The sequence below is a fragment of the Leopardus geoffroyi genome, chromosome B2 (assembly GCF_018350155.1).
Source record: "Leopardus geoffroyi isolate Oge1 chromosome B2, O.geoffroyi_Oge1_pat1.0, whole genome shotgun sequence".
Lineage (NCBI taxonomy): Eukaryota > Metazoa > Chordata > Mammalia > Carnivora > Felidae > Leopardus > Leopardus geoffroyi.
Window position 1 is genome coordinate 124,923,073 of NC_059332.1, and position 17,781 is coordinate 124,940,853.

General features: G+C 43.0%; 1 protein-coding gene across 6 annotated transcripts in view; it reads left to right on the plus strand.

The window, feature by feature from the left end:
* Positions 1–17,529, plus strand: part of ARFGEF3 (ARFGEF family member 3) — a 184,220-nt gene extending 166,691 nt beyond the window's left edge. For all 6 annotated transcript variants that reach the window (XM_045499782.1, XM_045499783.1, XM_045499784.1 and 3 more), the window contains 3 exons: positions 1,109–1,230; positions 4,958–6,176; positions 9,824–17,529. In XM_045499782.1, the coding sequence (XP_045355738.1) occupies positions 1,109–1,230; positions 4,958–6,176; positions 9,824–10,015 (1,533 nt within the window). In that variant the 3' untranslated portion in view covers positions 10,016–17,529. The remainder of the gene's footprint in view (positions 1–1,108; positions 1,231–4,957; positions 6,177–9,823) is intronic.
* The last annotated feature ends 252 nt before the right edge of the window (positions 17,530–17,781 follow it).

Below are 17,781 nucleotides of genomic sequence, written 5' to 3' on the forward strand. Positions count from 1 at the left end.
AACCGACTGCGCCACCCAGGCGCCCCTCAAATTCTTAATAAAATCTCCCCTTAGTACATTAATAATCCAGGATACCCGGATTATCAGTTGAGAAGTTTCCAGGCTAGGCCTGGTTTCTAAAGGGCTTTCCCCAGCACTCCTCACATAGTGGGACCACCTTCCACCTCCCGCTTCTCCCATCATCTGCCATCAACACTCGTGATATCTCAGGCCATGACGGTTGTACTGTTCTGAAGGGAGAAAGCACATCCCTCTGAAGCATCCATGGCCCGTCCGCAGAGGCTGGAACAGAAGAAAGGTCCTAAGGCTGCAGCGAAGAACCACGAACATCCGCATGGCTGTTGTGGACAGCTGCGGCATTAAGGCACTGTAACAGAGAAGCCCAGAGGGTGGTCCTCTGATGGGATAACTTGTCTAATGGGACATCATTACACCGCTAGATACAGATGTTTCCCACGTGCCTCCTGTGTCCACCCTTCAGATAACCCAGAGAATCTGATAAGAAACTTTTCCCTTCTAAATTGTGTAAACAAAGGAAAAGTTTCTTAAGACTATTTCTATTTCCGAAGGGAGGTAGCGAAGGTCTGTGAAGTCATGTGAAATGAGATCACGGAGGTCAGGACTGGGAAGCGGTTGCTATCTTCTTAGTCATTTCTCCCACCGTCTGGTAGAATTGCAGTCCCGACAGGAGGTCCTAATTAATTTCTTATTCCTGTGTTGGATAGAATATAACTGACATCAAAATCGGATTTTTTTTTTTTTTCACCAACACAGCCCCTCTTTACGTGCTCGTAATTAACCTTAAATAGCAGCACTTGCTACTTGGAGTGTAATGAACTGTCACATGATAAAGGTAGTGAGCAGTGTTAGCGTCAGCCGCTAACTTCTGCTGAATATTTACTGTTCCAACATTATGTGTATGTAATATACACATATTAATTCTCTCAGCAAACACACCGGGTAGGAAACCTCAATATCAACCTTATTTTATAGGTGAGAAAATGAGTAGAAAGAATAAGCCACTTACCCAAGGCCACCCACCTAATCCCTGGTGGAGTCAGGTCGAGGATGATGGGGCTCTGAACTGTACCTTTGCATGTCTTCGCAGGTGTTTATGTTGGACACCCAGTGCTCACCAAAGACTCCAAACAACTTCGACCACGCTCAGTCCTGTCAGCTCATTATTGAGCTGCCTCCCGATGAGAAGCCAAATGGACATACCAAGAAAAGGTAAGCAGCTAACCAGCCTAAACATGTGGGGAACTTAGGACGAGCAGAGCTCATTTATTTTCCGTTCTGGCTCATTGTAGTCCAAGCTTTGGCTGAGAAGACTGGAAACATTCATAGAGTCCTCTAGCCAAGGTTTTCACAGAAAATTGTTCACCTCTCCACCAAAGTTTCCACATTTCACATGTACTAATTTGCTAGGGCTGCGATAACAAAGTACCGCCGACTTGGGTCCCTTAACAGAATAACAGAACTGTATTTGCTCACAGTTCTGGGGCCTAGAAGCCCAAGATCAAGGTGTGGGCAGGGTCAGTTTCTTGTGAGCCCTCTCTTCTTGGCTTCTGGATGGATGCCTTCTCCCTGTGTCTTCACATGGTCTTTCTTCTGTGTATGCCTGTGTCCTAATCTCTTCTTATAAGGACACCAGTCATAATGGATTAGGGTCTACCTGATTAATTTTCAAGACCTTATCTCCAAATACAGTCACACTGTGGTACTGTGGGTTCAGATGTCAACATATGAGTGGTGTTGGTGGGGGGACACAACTCAGTGTGTTTTTAGGACTGTATTACACCCCCCCCCCTTTTTTTTTTAAGAAAATTGTAACGTGAGGCATGATTTATATTATTTCAGGGAGAAATACGTCAACTTAAGAGCAAGACAGCTGTCAGGAGACAGAACGATCTCTGCCCTGCCCCAAGAACCTTGCCTTTTTTAAATACTATCATTTTGCCTGAAAACTATTGTTCCTAGACTTGAAGGAGAATAGCCATGACTGAAATTTCCATTTTTAAACTTCCGACACAGGAATGGTAATGATGATCAGTGTTTGAGCACTATATGTGGAATACAGTGGCTAGGTATTTCCACTCCCGTTTTATCCACAAGGAAACATTCAGAGAGGCTGGGCCACCTACCCAGGGACATAGCAAAAGGGTGGAGCCACTTTGCATTCTTGGATTTGACTCTTACTACAGACCTTAACTTAGCACAGGACAGAGAGCAAGAGGAGTTAGACCTAAAAAAAGTTCATTTGTATGCCGTCCGGTGCATCCTCAGAGGTCCATATTGAAATCACCCATGGAAATAAATTTAAAAAAAAAAAGACCTAAATCAAATTCAGATTATAATATGAATAAAGAGAAATCTGGGTGCAGTTTTTAAATCGCTTTGGCATCGATAGTCCCTGAGCTTTACACAACCCACCTAATGTGAGAGCTTTGAGAAGTAATACTTCATGAATCTGTTTATCGCTGATACTGACATTAGCATGTCTTAAGTCAGCCACTTGTTATGCAATGAACTCGAGGAGGAGGACTTTCCTTTGCACTTGGCATCTGAACGCTTCACGGTCCCCTCCTTTAAAGGGTATGCTTGCTATATGCTGAGCAAAAGGTTGAAACGCTTGGGTAGGACAAATTGAAAAATCATCTATGGATTTTTGTTTGCTCCGGGTCTTTTTAAAAAGATGATTAAGAGTTGCATATCTATAAGCAGTTATGTCACTTTTTTGATATCTTTCTGAAATTTTGATCTCCTCAGTATTGCTGCTGCCACTTTGTTTTCTTATTGCTACATCAGTCAGCTTGAACCTAAAAGGGATTTTCTGTTCTTCTCACACGCACACTTAGCCATTTTATATCCTAAAGCATCAAAAGGGGGATCTCGGTTGGTAATGATCCTCCAGAATTCAAACGTGGCCTTGCGTCAACCCTCGTTTTAAGTGTTTGCTGGTGAAGGGTTTTCCAGTTCTCAGGGAAGGTGATAGATCATGTCCTCTGGGCTATGGTGTTTATACCTTCAGAAGGTTGATCAAACTCACCCCTCTGGTTGTGGTTCCTGCTTCAGTAGTCCAAGCTGCCAGGGCCCTGGGGTTGGAGCGTCAGAGCCATTTCTCACGGAGAACATTTTGTTCAGGCACCTTCACCTAGAACCGATAAGTTTTGGTTACTCGGTTCGTCTTGGATACTTAACTGAGTGCTCCTCTCACCAGACATTTTCCCAGGCCCTGGGGACACAGCTGAATAAAATACTGCCCTGGACCTTGGGGACTTTAGAGTGTGGTGAAGAAGACAGACAAGGGTATAGACTTGAGTAATTGGTGACAGGACTTCCCTTATAGTTAGCGTCCTTTAGTTGTAGACACAAAGTATTAGACCAATTTGGTGGCTTTTCGAGCCCCCTTCTTCGGAAAAATGCATATTCGGGGTTCCTATACCTTCAATAAATTATCAGGCAGAGGACAAAAAATTAAAAATTAATTAGCTAACTTATCAAAAGGGGGAATGGAGAGTTACTGTGCAGTGAGTATTGAGTTTGAGATGAAAAAGTTCTAGAAATACCGGTGACGGTTACCCAACATTGTGCACGTACTTAATGCCACCGAATTGTACTTTTTAAGATGGCCAAAATAGCAACTTTGTGTCATGTGCGCTTAACCACCAAAACAATTACTTAAGTGACTCGTTAGAAAGGGTGACGGTTCTTCGCTGCTCATTCTTTCCATCTTTGCTGAGCATATGGTGTTCCCTCAGTGTACCACTGCACAAAGGGCAGCCTTTCAATGTACAGAAGCATTTGTGTTCCTTTCTGTTACAAAAAAAAGTAATTTTTACATGCAAGGTCATAACTAGACATACTAACGTAATGGTTGGATTTTCGAAATAAACATTATTAATAAGGGTTGCCGTCTTGCTATAATTATCCCATCACGGGAATCAGTTTGCAACATAATGGCATAAGCTATTTGCGTGGAGTTCTTAAGAGCAATGAAAAGAATGTGAAACTACAAGCCACGTGGGGGAATTAAAATTTTCAGCTAAAGGTAGTATCTGGAATTGAAATTTGTTTTCTTAGTATCAGAATGCAACCCAACAGAAGAGGCCACATCGCCAAAGGGCATTTCTAAGGCTTCCTTATATGTGGGCTGTGCCCTGATAAGGACAAGGAGGAAGTTGTCCTCGTGACTGATGGGTTGTGCCCGCTTCTCAACCAGGAGGCCTGGCTAGATGTCTAGGGAGGATTCGCCCCATCCCACATAGCTGACACGAGGGGTATCTCCGTGGATCCAAAAGAGCATTCGGGGCCCGCAAAGGAGGCCCCTGGCCATGCTGGCGGGGGAGGACACAAAAGAGAATTGCGTGTGTTGAGTGAATGCTGCTTTCTCTCCTCAATTTGGCTTACAAAGCTTGAGTTAAAGTACCTCTTTCTTCATGCCGCACATGTTTGGTTCTTCTCCATCTCACATGTTGGCAGCACTGTAGTTTTTACACACAGGCACCTAGAGCATTATCCGTTAATCCTGGTAAGCAAGTGCGGTCCCTAGAAAGCCAGACTTCAGTGAGATTGCTGCCATCTTGGAGTTTGAGAAAAAAAGCCAAAGGGCAGAGGAGAAAGCCGACTAAAATGCAGAGAATTGACCAGAAATTGTTACTTTCTGGTTTGACCCTTCATGACTCGTAGCTCTGAAGGAAATAAAATGCCTGTATTTAATAGTTCTTATAATACATTAATATTATAGCTCCTAGATTTTTAAAAAAGTATCAGCAATCCCATTAATCATGGTGAAAATGGTTACCACATAATGCCCCTTCTTAGAGGAAGGCATTAAACTACAAGTAAGTTTATCATTTCACCCACGTCGTTCCAAAACATGCAACATCAGAATTTAAAGAACCTCACGTTCAGCCAAATGAAGACTACTGATCAATCCCTTTCCTTTCGTTTGAAGCGTTTCTTTCAGGGAAATTGTGGTGAGCCTGCTCTCGCATCAAGTGTTGCTCCAGAACTTGTACGACATCTTGTTAGAAGAGTTCGTCAAGGGCCCCTCCCCTGGGGAGGAGAAGACGGTCCAGGTGCCCGAGGCCAAGCTGGCTGGCTTCCTCAGGTACATCTCCATGCAGAACTTGGCGGTCATCTTCGACCTGCTGCTGGACTCGTACAGGACGGCGAGAGAGTTCGACACCAGCCCTGGGCTGAAGTGCCTGCTGAAGAAGGTGTCTGGGATCGGAGGCGCTGCCAACCTCTACCGCCAGTCCGCGATGAGTTTTAACATTTACTTCCACGCGCTCGTCTGCGCGGTCCTCACCAACCAAGAAACCATCACGGCCGAGCAAGTGAAGAAAGTCCTTTTCGAGGACGACGAGAGAAGCACGGACTCCTCCCAGCAGTGCTCGTCAGAAGACGAAGACATTTTTGAGGAGACGGCCCAGGTGAGCCCCCCGAGAGGCAAGGAGAAGAGGCAGTGGAGGGCCCGGATGCCGTCGCTAAGTGTCCAGCCCATCAGCAACGCGGACTGGGTGTGGCTGGTCAAGAGGCTGCACCAGCTGTGCATGGAGCTGTCCACCAACTACATCCAGATGCACTTGGACCTGGAGAACAGCGTGGAGGAGGCTCCCATCTTCAAGAGTGACCCGTTCTTCATCCTTCCGTCCTTCCAGTCGGAGTCCTCCACCCCATCCACCGGGGGGTTCTCGGGGAAAGACACGCCTTCGGAGGACGACCGGAGCCAGACGCGGGATCACGCCGGCGAGCCGGGGAGCCTGCGGGCCGGCAGCGGGGACATGCTGCTGCCCCCCAGCCCCAAGGTGGAGAAGAAGGATCCCAGCCGGAAGAAAGAATGGTGGGAGAACGCGGGGAACAGAATCTACACCATGGCGGCCGACAAAACCATTTCCAAGTTGATGACTGAATACAAAAAGAGGAAACAGCAGCATAACGTGCCCACGTTCCCCAAGGAGGGCAAAGCGGAGAAAAAGGGCGAGCCGCTGGGTCCACGGGGCCAGGACTCCCCGCTGCTTCAGCGTCCCCAGCACTTGGTAGACCAAGGGCAGATGCGGCATTCCTTCAGCGCGGGCCCCGAGCTCCTGCGACAGGAGAAGAGGCCCCGCTCTGGCTCCACCGGGAGCTCCCTGAGTGTGTCCGGGAGGGACGCCGAGGCACAGATCCAGGTGGGTTCCTGCCAGCCCCAGGCTGCGGGGAGGCGCGCCTGGCAGCGCAAGAGGGAGGCTGGGTCCCCCGTGACAGCGCAGACACGCCCCCCCTTACAGAACACTCATACGCATTCTGAGAGTTGACCGTTTCCCTCCAAAGTCAGAGGATGGCCTGAGCCTAAGACGCAGCATCTGTCTGCGTCACTCTATCTGTGTGAAACTGAAATTTGATTCTTAGATAATTTCAGGGATGGTTTTATGGGTTCCAAGAGATATTATTGAGAATCTGGAGCTCACTCGGATAAATGAGATGAAGCTAAAGCTTCTAAAGTGAACATACCTTCTCTGGCATGGAGTCCCGAGTGTGTCTGAAGATGCCCTGAGGAAACATGTAAAACTGTTTTTGTCCCAAGTTTTGCTAGCCCCTTCTGAGCACCCAAAACTTCTCATTCCTTAGAGGGCTCTGAGCGTTCCTGTTCCTTTATATAGTTAATGTTTGTAATTCCGTGGGGGCATCAACAACCCAGCCTGAGAAGAAAACGGTGGCGGTAGTGTTTGTTCAGTTTAGGAACTGATGAGATGGGAAAAGAGAAATGGAATCTAGAGTGAGCAGGAGCCCCTTCAAAATACTCTGGGTGCTTGGATTGCGGGCCCCTGTTGCAGGCATAAGTTAGAAGATCTTCGATCCTAGGATTCTATGAAGCTACACATAACCGTATTCTTAGGACGAACATAAATTTGGACTTAGCATGAATCTTGCAAGATGCCTCTTTTTCCTCTAAAGTATTTCGAACATAGTACTAAACTTTAGAACCCACAAAAATCATCTTTGACTGGACTTTTGCTAATCTAGTCTAACAGAGACATATGGTAGTCCTATTCCAGTTTGCTAGGCATTATAGAGACTGATAATTTAACGTGTCTTCATAAGGGGCACCTCGGTGACTCGGTTAAGCATCCGACTTTGGCTCAGGTCATGATCTCACGGTTCATGGGTTCAAGCCCCACATCGGGCTCTGCGCTGCCGGCTCAGAGCCTGGAGCCTGCTTCAGATTCTGTCTCCCTCTCTGCCCCTCTCCTCCCTTCTCTCTCTCTCTGTCTCTCTCCTCCTCCTCACAAAAATAAATAAAATAAAGTTTCTTCATTATGAGAAGGCAGGAGAGTTTTTAAAAATATGAGGAATAAATAAGATTTTGGCACAGGCATACCTTGGAGATATTGCAGGTTTGGCTCCAGACCACTGCAATAAAGCAAGTATCAAAGCACGTCAAATGAATTTTTTTATTTCCCAGAGCATATAAAAATTATGTTTACACTATACTGTAGTCTATAGAGTGTACGATAGCATTTTATCTAAAAATATATATATATACATACCTTAATTTTAAAAATACTTCATTGCTAAAACTCATCTGAGTTTTTAACACGTCATAATCTTTTTGCTGGTGGAGGGTCTTGCCTCCATGTTGATGGCTGCTGACTCATCGGGGTGGTGGCTGCTGAAGGCTGGGGTGGCTGTGGCACTTTCTTAAAATAAGGCGACAATAAAGGTCGCTGCATTGACTCTTTGACGTGTTATTTCTCTGTAGCGTGCAATGCTGTTTGATAGCATTGGACCCACACTAGAACCGCTTTCAAAATGGGAATCCATCCACTCAAACCCTGCCACTGCTCCATCAACTAAGTGTATGTAATCTTCTAAACCCTCTGTTGTCATTTCAATAGTCTTCACCAGGAGTAGATTCCATCTCAAGCAACCACTTTCTTTGCTCATCCATAAGAAGCAACCCCTCATCCATTCAAGTTTGATCATGAGGTGGCAGCAATCCAGGCCCACTTTCCGGCTCTGCTTCTGACTCTTCCGCTGTTTCCCCCACACCGCAGTTACTTCCTCCACGGAGTCCTGAACCCCTCAGAGTCCTGCATGAGTGTTGGAATCAGGTTCTTCCACGCTCCCGTTCATGTCGATGTTCTGACCTCTTCCCATGAATCATGAATGTTGTTAACAGTATCTAGAACAGTGAATACTTTCCAGGGCTTCAATCTACTTTGCCCAGATCCAGCAGAGGAATCACTGTAACACCTCGAGCCTTATGAAATGTATTTCTTAAATAATGACTTGAAAGTAGAAATGGACTGCAGAATGGCTGTTGTGTTAGCAGGCACGAGAACAGCGTGAATCTCGTTGTACATCTGCGTCAGAGCTCGTGGGTGACCAGGTGCGTTGTCAACAGGCAGTAATATTTTGAAAGGAATCCTTTTCTCTGAGTAGCAGTTCTCAATAGTAGGTTTAAAATATTCAGTGAGCCATGGGCAAGCATGTGCTGTCATCCAGGTTTTGCTGTTTCACTTATGGAGCACGGAGTAGGTACGGCATAATTCTTAAGGGTTCTAGGATTTTGAGAATAGTAAATGAGCAGTGGCTTTAACTTAAAGTCACCAGCTGCATTAGCCCCTAACTAGAGAGTCAGCCGGCCCTTGGAACCCAGGTACTGACTTCCCTCTAGCTATGAAAGTCCTAGATGGCATCTTTTTCCAACAGAAGGCTGTTTCGTCTACATTGAAAATCTGTTTAGTGTGACCGCCTTCATCACTTATCTCAGCAGATCTTCTGGAAAACTTGCTGCAGCTTCCAATCAATACTTTCGATTAGGGAAACAGCTTCTGTCCTTAAACCCCATGAACCCACCTCTGCGAGCTTCAAACTTTTCTTCTCCAGCTTCCTCACCTCTCTCAGCCTTCACAGAATGGAAGAGAGTTAGGGTCTCGCTCTGGATTAGGCTTTGGCTGAAGGGAATGTTGGGGCTGGTTTGATCTTCTATCCAGACCCCTCGAACTTTCTGCTTGTCAGCACTAAGGTTGTTTTTCTTTCTTATGTGTGTGTTCACTGGAGTCACACTTTTAATTTCCTTCAGGAACTTTCCCTTTGCGTTCACAGCTTGGCTAACTTAGGCTGGAAGCTAGGCTTTTGTGCCAGTCTCGGCTTCCAACACGCCTCCCTCGCTAAGCATAATCATTTCTGGCTTTTGATTGAAAGTGAGAGACCTGTGACTCTTCCTTTCACTTGAACGCTTAAAGGTCAATGTAGGCTTATTCACTGGCCTAACTTCAATATTGTTGGGTCTCAGGGAATAGGGAGGCCCAAGGAGAGGGACGGGCGAAGGGCTGATCAGTGGGGCAGTCAGAGCACACATGTTTATCAATTAAGTTCACCATCTTATATAGGCACAATTCATGGCACCCAAAACAGTTATAGTAGTAATATCACAGATCACCCAAACAAATATAATAATCCAAAAGTTTGAAATATTGTGAGAATTACCAAAATGTGACACAGAGACACAAAGTAAGCAAATGAAAACACAAACAAAAAACCCACTATCTGGGAAGCACAGTAAAAGCAAACTGCAATAAAACGAGTTACGCCTCTAGCCTACAAAAGCTGAAAATCAGGTATTCCTAATGTCAGAGGAGTCTCTGCTATTCCTTGTATGGATGAACTCAAAATGACAATTTCTAGTCGCTACATTCAATTAGTAAAGACAGATTTATTGCAGCCCAAAGACAGAAAACTCATTCGCACACTGGCAGGGCTTAGCCACACCTGAGAGTTCAGCTGAACCCAGAGGAGAAAGCCGCTAATTCCCCTAAATCCTTTCTCTTAGGCATGGACCAACATGATGCTAACAGTTCTCAACCAGATTCAGATCCTTCCAGACCAGACCTTCACGGCTCTCCAGCCTGCAGTGTTCCCGTGCATCAGCCAGCTGACCTGTCACGTGACCGACATCCGCGTGCGCCAGGCCGTGAGAGAATGGCTGGGCAGAGTGGGCCGGGTCTACGACATCATCGTGTAGACGACTCACTTCGAGGAAGTTCAGTAGCAAGGGTTAGAGAGTGCCTGCCAGTCTGACTGATCGCGTTTTCCCCACCACCAGCCCCACCAAAACAAGTGTCTCAGAGAACAATCTGTTGCTCCCTAACACTGGGACCAACCTGGACACTAACCTTGTATCTGGATGACACAAATGATACTCTGATTTTGCACATTATTGCGGAAGAGTCTCCTTTCCTTGATACGTTTCTAAATCTTGATGTTTATTTCCCAGTGCTTTTGCTTGCGATGTTATTCCCAAAAGGATCCCTTTCCAGGACTACCCCTTTGAAAACACTACATTGACCTATGATTTTTTTTTTTTTTAATGGAAATGTTAAGGAAATATCTGCTGGTAAGTCAAGCTGATGTGTAAGCACTCAGGCATCTAGTAAAGACATTCACTGGAGGAAGATTTTCTATTATGATTATGGGCTTATTAGCAGCTGGAAAAACATTCTTGGGGGTCATAATCAAGAAAGGGATGGCTTCCTCTGTAAAATATCCCAGAACATTTCAAAGTCGTCCCAAACTGTCAAGATTTTCCAGTTGGTATTCACCAACTTCTCCTAAGGTACGTTTGTGCCTTTATTTCCCTATTTCTAAAGGAACAAAATGCTTTCCTGGCAGGGTTTTAAGTCTACGGGCTGGCAGCCTTTGACACACAGATTGGCTGACACAGATGTTGCCAAGAGACAGACTGACCAGCCACCCTGGCTTCCCATTAGTCTTTGCTTTTGCTCCCAAGGCAAAACAGGAAAGGGAAAGAAAAAATGGTGCCTTAGTTTTTTGTTGCACAGACATTTCTATGCTCCACAGTTATCTGAACATAGGGCAGAACCTTGGGTTTTTAAGGAAACAAAACGTTAAAATGCAACTCATTTTGTATCCGCACCTTCGGAGGAAAGGACTCAGTTCTCCATCCAGTGAGCAGGCTTCTCAGGGAACGGGGCAGGAAGTGTGGGGTAGGGAGACAGCTGGAAGGGGTGAGAAAAGAGATTGTGACGAAGTCATTTTAAATCTTAAAATATTATACAAGCATCACATAAAATGAGGGTGTCAGGCATACAAGCTCTGGTCTCAGAAGAAAATAGAACTAAAGGAGAAGGGGACACAGAATGAAATTTAGGAAATTAAGTTTTTCAATTTCAAACACTTCTCCTCTCTGGCAAGTAAATTTACTTATGTCTGGTGTCTTTCCAGGCTGTTATTTTACATGAATATTTCTTTTAGATATCACTAGGAAATCAATTTGGAAACTTTATCATATTTACAGTACACTTAATAGTTCTTCAGTTATAATGATTGAAACTCATCAAGCCCACTCGTGTACATTCTAGAAAGTAGAGTTTGTTGCTAAGATACATTATCATTTTCCCAGCCCCTAAAAGCATGTTCACAATGGAAGGTCACTGAAAAATAAAACATCAACTCTTCAGTACAGAAGTAAGGATTTCAAACCAACAACTTTGCTCAGTGCTAGTATTTGTAAACTTCATCTTAACCTTGTAGATATTTAGATGTTTCTCAAGGAAGACAGAGTTCCCTGATTTATTTAGGCAATCTCAAAGAACCCCATCATTTCGTATGCCATCCAGAGATCACAGCAAAATCCAGAAGGCATTTTTCCAGTTCCACAAAACCCTCTCTTTGCCTTCAGGTTTTACTCATTAGACAACAATTCAAGTGTAAACACAGATCAACTATTTGATCTTAAGCAGTGAATTGTTGGAACAGCAATGTATTTAAGAGTCTTCTATACTTTTAAACTTTTTCTATTTTGGAAGTAGAATGGAAAGTCAGATACTTTTCCTTTGTTTTCACAATAACCACAAAAAGAAACAGAACCACCGTGATATACTGCTTCTCTGAGGTTTACTTCCCCTTTGTGAACCCATGAGGACTACAAAATTAACTTGGTGGGGGTGAGGGCCATGGGGTGGGGTAGGGAGGAAGCTTCAGAGAAGCAGAGTGTCAAATCCATGATTATAACATGTTTACATGTAGCAACTTTTTATATAGCAGAAAAATTCAAAGCCAGTCTCAATGTAGAATGTCACGTCCCAGAATACGTTAGTTGTTTGGAAATCAGAATTCATTCTCCCATAGACTCTCTCTCATGAGATCCAAGGCTAGTTTATGAAAATAAATTTACCCCGTACTATGTGCAAACACTGCTCTGAGACTAGGACTCATTATAGGTTCGAAGAGTGAAAAAGGGAGAAAACGTGCATAGCTCTTTACCTACAATTTTGTAAGAGGGTTTTAGCCCTTTCCCACCATCTATTCTATAGCCTACCCCGAGGCCCGTATTGGTCTCAGCTCACCTTGATACTTCCCAGAGGTATTTGCTGTTGTCAAGAGGACATCGCCGGAGACAAATAATCTCTAACAAATAGGACTTCAGGTCACAATGACGTCCGTCGACTTCAGGTCGCAATGACATCCGTCTTCTCCAGGAGTGGAGAGGAAAGGGAAATAATTAGGGACCCTCGGTAGATGAGTGGTCCCTTCCCTGTTTGGCCCCTCACACACTTCCAGTGTCTGGGTTTCTGCCTCTCTCCCTCTCTTCCTTCACTCCATCTCTCCCAAGGTCTCTGAAAGACCAAGGTCAAGACAGCCTTTGTGGCGAAAACAGTCATGACCATGTATTTACTGATCTAAGCAGAATAAGATTTTGCACGTCACTTTCAGTTGCCTGTATTTACTGCCCAAAGTGTGTTACCCTACGACTGAGACGTACTCTCTTTTTCTAATATTTTGGTAAAGTGTGCATCATGAAAATACGTAGAAAATTCAAAGTGTTTAGGAATTCCTGACAGCCAAGTAGACCACCCGCATCATCAGATTTCTCCTTGCCATGAGGACAGAGGTTTGATGGAGGGCCAGCGTCTCGCCTAGCTCTTGCCTCTCCTGATTAGCTTTTAAAAATGCTTAGGCTGCCTCTTTACACCATGTTGCCATCTCTCCCCTTATGATTATTTTCTAGCCTCCTCCATCAATATACAACTAGGGCACTTTCTACCACCTTTACGCTATGTAATGACCAAGGCAGATGCTAACCTATATAATGGTTCAGACTAAATTATTTTCAAACAAACATGACAGAATAGTAACATAATTCAAAAGCACCTTTAAATGGAAACTTCTTGGTACAGTGTCACCAGGCTTTTAGTTCTTGTCGTTTCAAGGTTTATACAGAGCCCGTTGAGACCACAAGTTGCCTTCACTGTAAGAACGTAATGCAATTATATGACAGAGATCCCTGACTTTCCCCAAATACATCACAGGGCTGCTTCTGCAAGGTTTTCTTTCTCAGAAAAGAAAATCCATTTGTGTCCGCCCTATCAGACTAAGCAGAGTGAACACCTTAGTTTGGAGCCGGTAACAATTGCAAGAGGTTACAGACGACAGGGAGGAGGTGACATTTGCTGAATGCCACCGTGACCGGAGACCTGAACCTACATTACCCTTTAGCTCTCACGATAACCTTGTCAAACAGGTTCTGTTTTCCTCATTTTTTTCAGATGAGGACACAGACCCAGAGAGGTTAAGATATTTGCCCAAGATCACCAGTAAATGGCAACGTTGGTTGCAAAAGAGGTGTTCCTGAATTCAAAGGCCATGCTCTGTCTACAATGCAGTGCTCTAAGGACACAGAGTGAATACATGAGTGTTGCCAAGAATTAAACAGTGAAAATGAGTTGAAAGTATTTAATCGATGCCCCATATCTGCAATCCTAGGAGGATTTTTTCAAATAGGGTTTTAAAAACGTGTTCGTTCATAGAAAGATCATACATAATATAATGTTTTGGGGTGTTTGAAAATAAAATAAGGTCTGAACTTTAGTCTTAAAGCAGACCCTCAGTGGTAATTTAGAAAACTTGCCAAATTAGCCGGAAGTGATGGAATATTACTATTCGGGGCCAGCTGTTCTGCAGGTATGCATGGCAGTCTATGTCTGGAAGGACACGCACGATTGGTCAACTTTTCTCAATTGCCGTTTAATCACTCAGAATCAAGTGCCCTGTAGCCAACAGTGCCTCTCTACTTGCTTCCCTGGGAAGTAGATGGTAGTAAAAGTCATCATCAAAGTTTGAGAATACGCAGAATCCGTTCTAACCAGTTTTCCACTGCACTCTCTGAAAAGGAAGCGACAGGTAGGACAAGATTGTTTAAAGATCCAGGTACTGAGGGCATCAGGTCAATATGCACCATGTGCCATATGCCTCAATATTTCTACAGACTCTGCAGACAAGGAAACAGACGTAAGGAAAATCCAACATATGACATTAAGCGGGTGACAGAACTTGGATATGCATGGGTACCACTTAGGTGATCCTGGTGACATTTAGTGTGGCCTTAGAAAAAGCAAGAGACTCTCTTTAAGCACTTTTTATTGGAAAAAGGAGCTTGTTATGGGGCAAGATTTAATGAAATCAGTAAAGAACTCATAATTATGCTTCATCAAAAAAAAAAAAACTATGTTCATTCATAGTGGAACAATCTAGCAAATTGTCTCTGTCCTTTTATGAGATCCTCTTCCTCTGCTTATAATGTTTATATTTGATGTGGAAGTAACTAAAATTTTAATACAGAGTTTTGGACTAGAACACCATTTAGATTTCCAAAATACAATCATTGCTTCAGGGAAAACAGACCAAAAAAAAAAAATTATCCCGGGGGATAATTTATGAGAAACTCAGTTAAGAACAATATTCAATTTCCTTGTAAACAATGGCACCTCTTACTAATTGACGAAAATGCAATACAATACCACTAGCACCATATAAAACCTTTCCCCTGTATCTTTGTGTAATAACGCGTGAGGGTTCCAGGGAGGAGAGACTGGCTGACCATCTTAATAACAAAATTACAGTCAGCTACTGGTGCATCCCATCCAGGTATGGTCCTTCCAGCTTGTCAACCACCAAGAATTGCTGCGTATTATTAGTTCCTATCCTAAAGTTTTTAGTGGTTGTTGTCTAGTAGCTTTTGACTTTGCTCTTAGGTGGTTCTCAAACTTTGGCACACATCAGGATCACCTGGAGGGCTTGTTAAAACCCAGGTTGTTGGGCCCATGCCCACGGTTTCAGATTCAGTAGGTCTGGAAATCTCCATTTCTAATAAGTACCCAGGTGAGGTCAGTGCTGCTGGTCTGGGGACCACATTTTGAGAACTGGCTTGAAAAAATTTCCAACTACTGCCTATGAGATCAGCCTGACTTATCAAGCTCTATAGAAACATCGAACTGAATCTTGGGCAGACACCTTGGGACTGGATTCTCTACAGCATTCCTACTCAATCTTCCCAGTTTCTAGGTTTATTATGCCAACAATTAGGTTTTTTTTTTTTACAAGCTAGAAGACAATGAATGTATAAGTTCAATGAAACAGTGAATTCTGTGTAAGCTTCTCGTCTTTGTATTTAGAAACACTGGTTATGGATGATCATTTGTATCATGTTGACCCTTTGACTTGTACTGAGGTGACTTTAAATTTAAATATGTAGTGTTTGAGTTTCTTCTGTCATTACAGTTTTAATGAGACATTTCCATCTCAACTCCATCACAACTTTGGCTCCTGGCTTCCAGAAGTTTTGAGTAGTTGCTTGCTTGCCAGTAGGTTTCTCTCTCTCATTAGTCACCCAAATATCAACACTTCAAAATGGTATTACACTATTAGATGTACCTTCATCTTAACTGTCTGGTGTAAATTAATATTTTAATTCTTATGTACCTGTGAAGAGTCTACCAAGTGGCTTCATGGAAATTTGCAAACTGAACAACTCCCTTTTGAGCAGTACATGTGCCTGTTTGAAGGACTTTTTGGGAAGTGTGTTTGTGTTCATACCTGCACAGTGGAGACCGTATTCATTATCTCATCTTCCAGTGATGGGAGAAATGTTCACGGGCATCAGCAGGCTTTGGGAATACAGTGAAATTATGTTAACTTAAATATAGGTGGGGCCTATGTTTCTTAACACTTCGTCTGATTAGTTCACTTTGGAAATTCTTTTTTTCCACCAAAAAAAGAATAATCAGGGAATAATTCAAGAGAAAAAAATTAAGTACCTTAAAATTATCATCCATGTATAAATTATATTAATTATATCATTCTTATTGATTTCATATTGTCTAAAGCCTTCTGCTTAAATACGCTGACATCATTTAAATTACTTTAGATTGTTGTATGAATAGAAATGACTATATTTACAAGAGTTAGTGAGATCAGAAAGCATATCAAAGGGCTGATGGTATTAAGGAGTCAAGTTCTTGCCTCTGTGGATGGAAATAATTGTTTCAGTTCACGTTTGTTTTCCATAATCTGTTTTGGAAACTCTGTGTGCATTTAGTTCTTTTAATAGTCATTGGTTTTCAAATTAAATTTAAAATATTAATCTCTAGGAATAATTTAGTTCCAACTTATTTCACCAACTGGTGCCAAAAAAGGGAGCAGGGGGGGCGGGGGGGGGAGCTAAAAGCCAACCTTTTGAACTACCACACAAAATGTTTTCTCTTCAAGCTAGGGAATCTCAAGCTCTGACGTTACCAGCCACAACAGTCATCCAGGGCTACCTCATGGTCATGTGCAGGCTACTTTGCATTCCTCCCATGGAAGTTCTTCCATCTGTATTTTGTTGGAAGCGGTTCTCTGTAATAAAAATCGGTTCCCCGCTGAATAGGCGAAAATGGACAAGGATGAGTGCTTTTGATATTGTGGGTTTCACTTCAGTTGAAGCCATGTGATAGGATATCCAGGTGTGGCATGATAGGGGCAGGAGCAGGTGCCCAGAGGGAAAGGCTGCTTTCCGTTATTTTTGCTCGTTAATTTGTTTTCAACGGGTGGGTGGGGGTGGCTAAGAAGAAGACATTTATTGCCCTAATCATGCCAAAAGACTATTATTCGAGATTATTTTCCTGCTTTTCTAAGAGAAATAAAATAAATTACATTATAAACAGTTTCCCTGTTATCATTTCCCACTCTAAATAAAGCCAGTGGGTGGTAAGGGTTCTTTTATCCCTTCTTATATTATGCCAAAGAATCGACTTGTTTTCATTAAAAATTATACACAAATGAAGCTTGGTATAGCCATAATGATTTGAGTCAGTGTGCCATTTTATCTATAAAATGCAGAATTCATCCTCGCAATCCCATTCACCAGGAGCCTTGAAGCATTTTGTTTACTCCAAAGGACTTGTCTAGAAGTACATTTATTTTGCCTTCTTAGTTTGGTCATATTTATTAAAAGACACACACACACACACACACACACACACAACTGAGACTACCCTCCTTTATATGTTGATAAACTGTTTGATTTGATAGAATCTGTCTGTTCATTGTTTATCAGGTCCCTGTAAGCAAGCTTGCAAGTGTATTTTGTGTACATTTTACCGGAGGTGAAAATGAAAATTCTAAAGAGAAAATATTTTAAAAGATATTGTATTTATGTTGCTTGTGTTGTAGAATAAAAATTCAAATGCATTAAAAAAATCTATGTGGAACAATTTTCTTATCTAAAAAACCTCTCAAAATAATTTGTGTAAATATCTTATGTTTACAGAATACTACCACAAGAACCAGGTTTCTTTTTCCATGGCATTTCATAACTGAAGAGGCCCCTTCCAGTTCCGTAACACAGACAAGGTCACTGTTGACAATCTGGTACATACCTAGAAAGTCTATCTGAAGAGATACATATATATTACATATATTTTTTTCTTCTCTAAAATAAATTCGTATTAT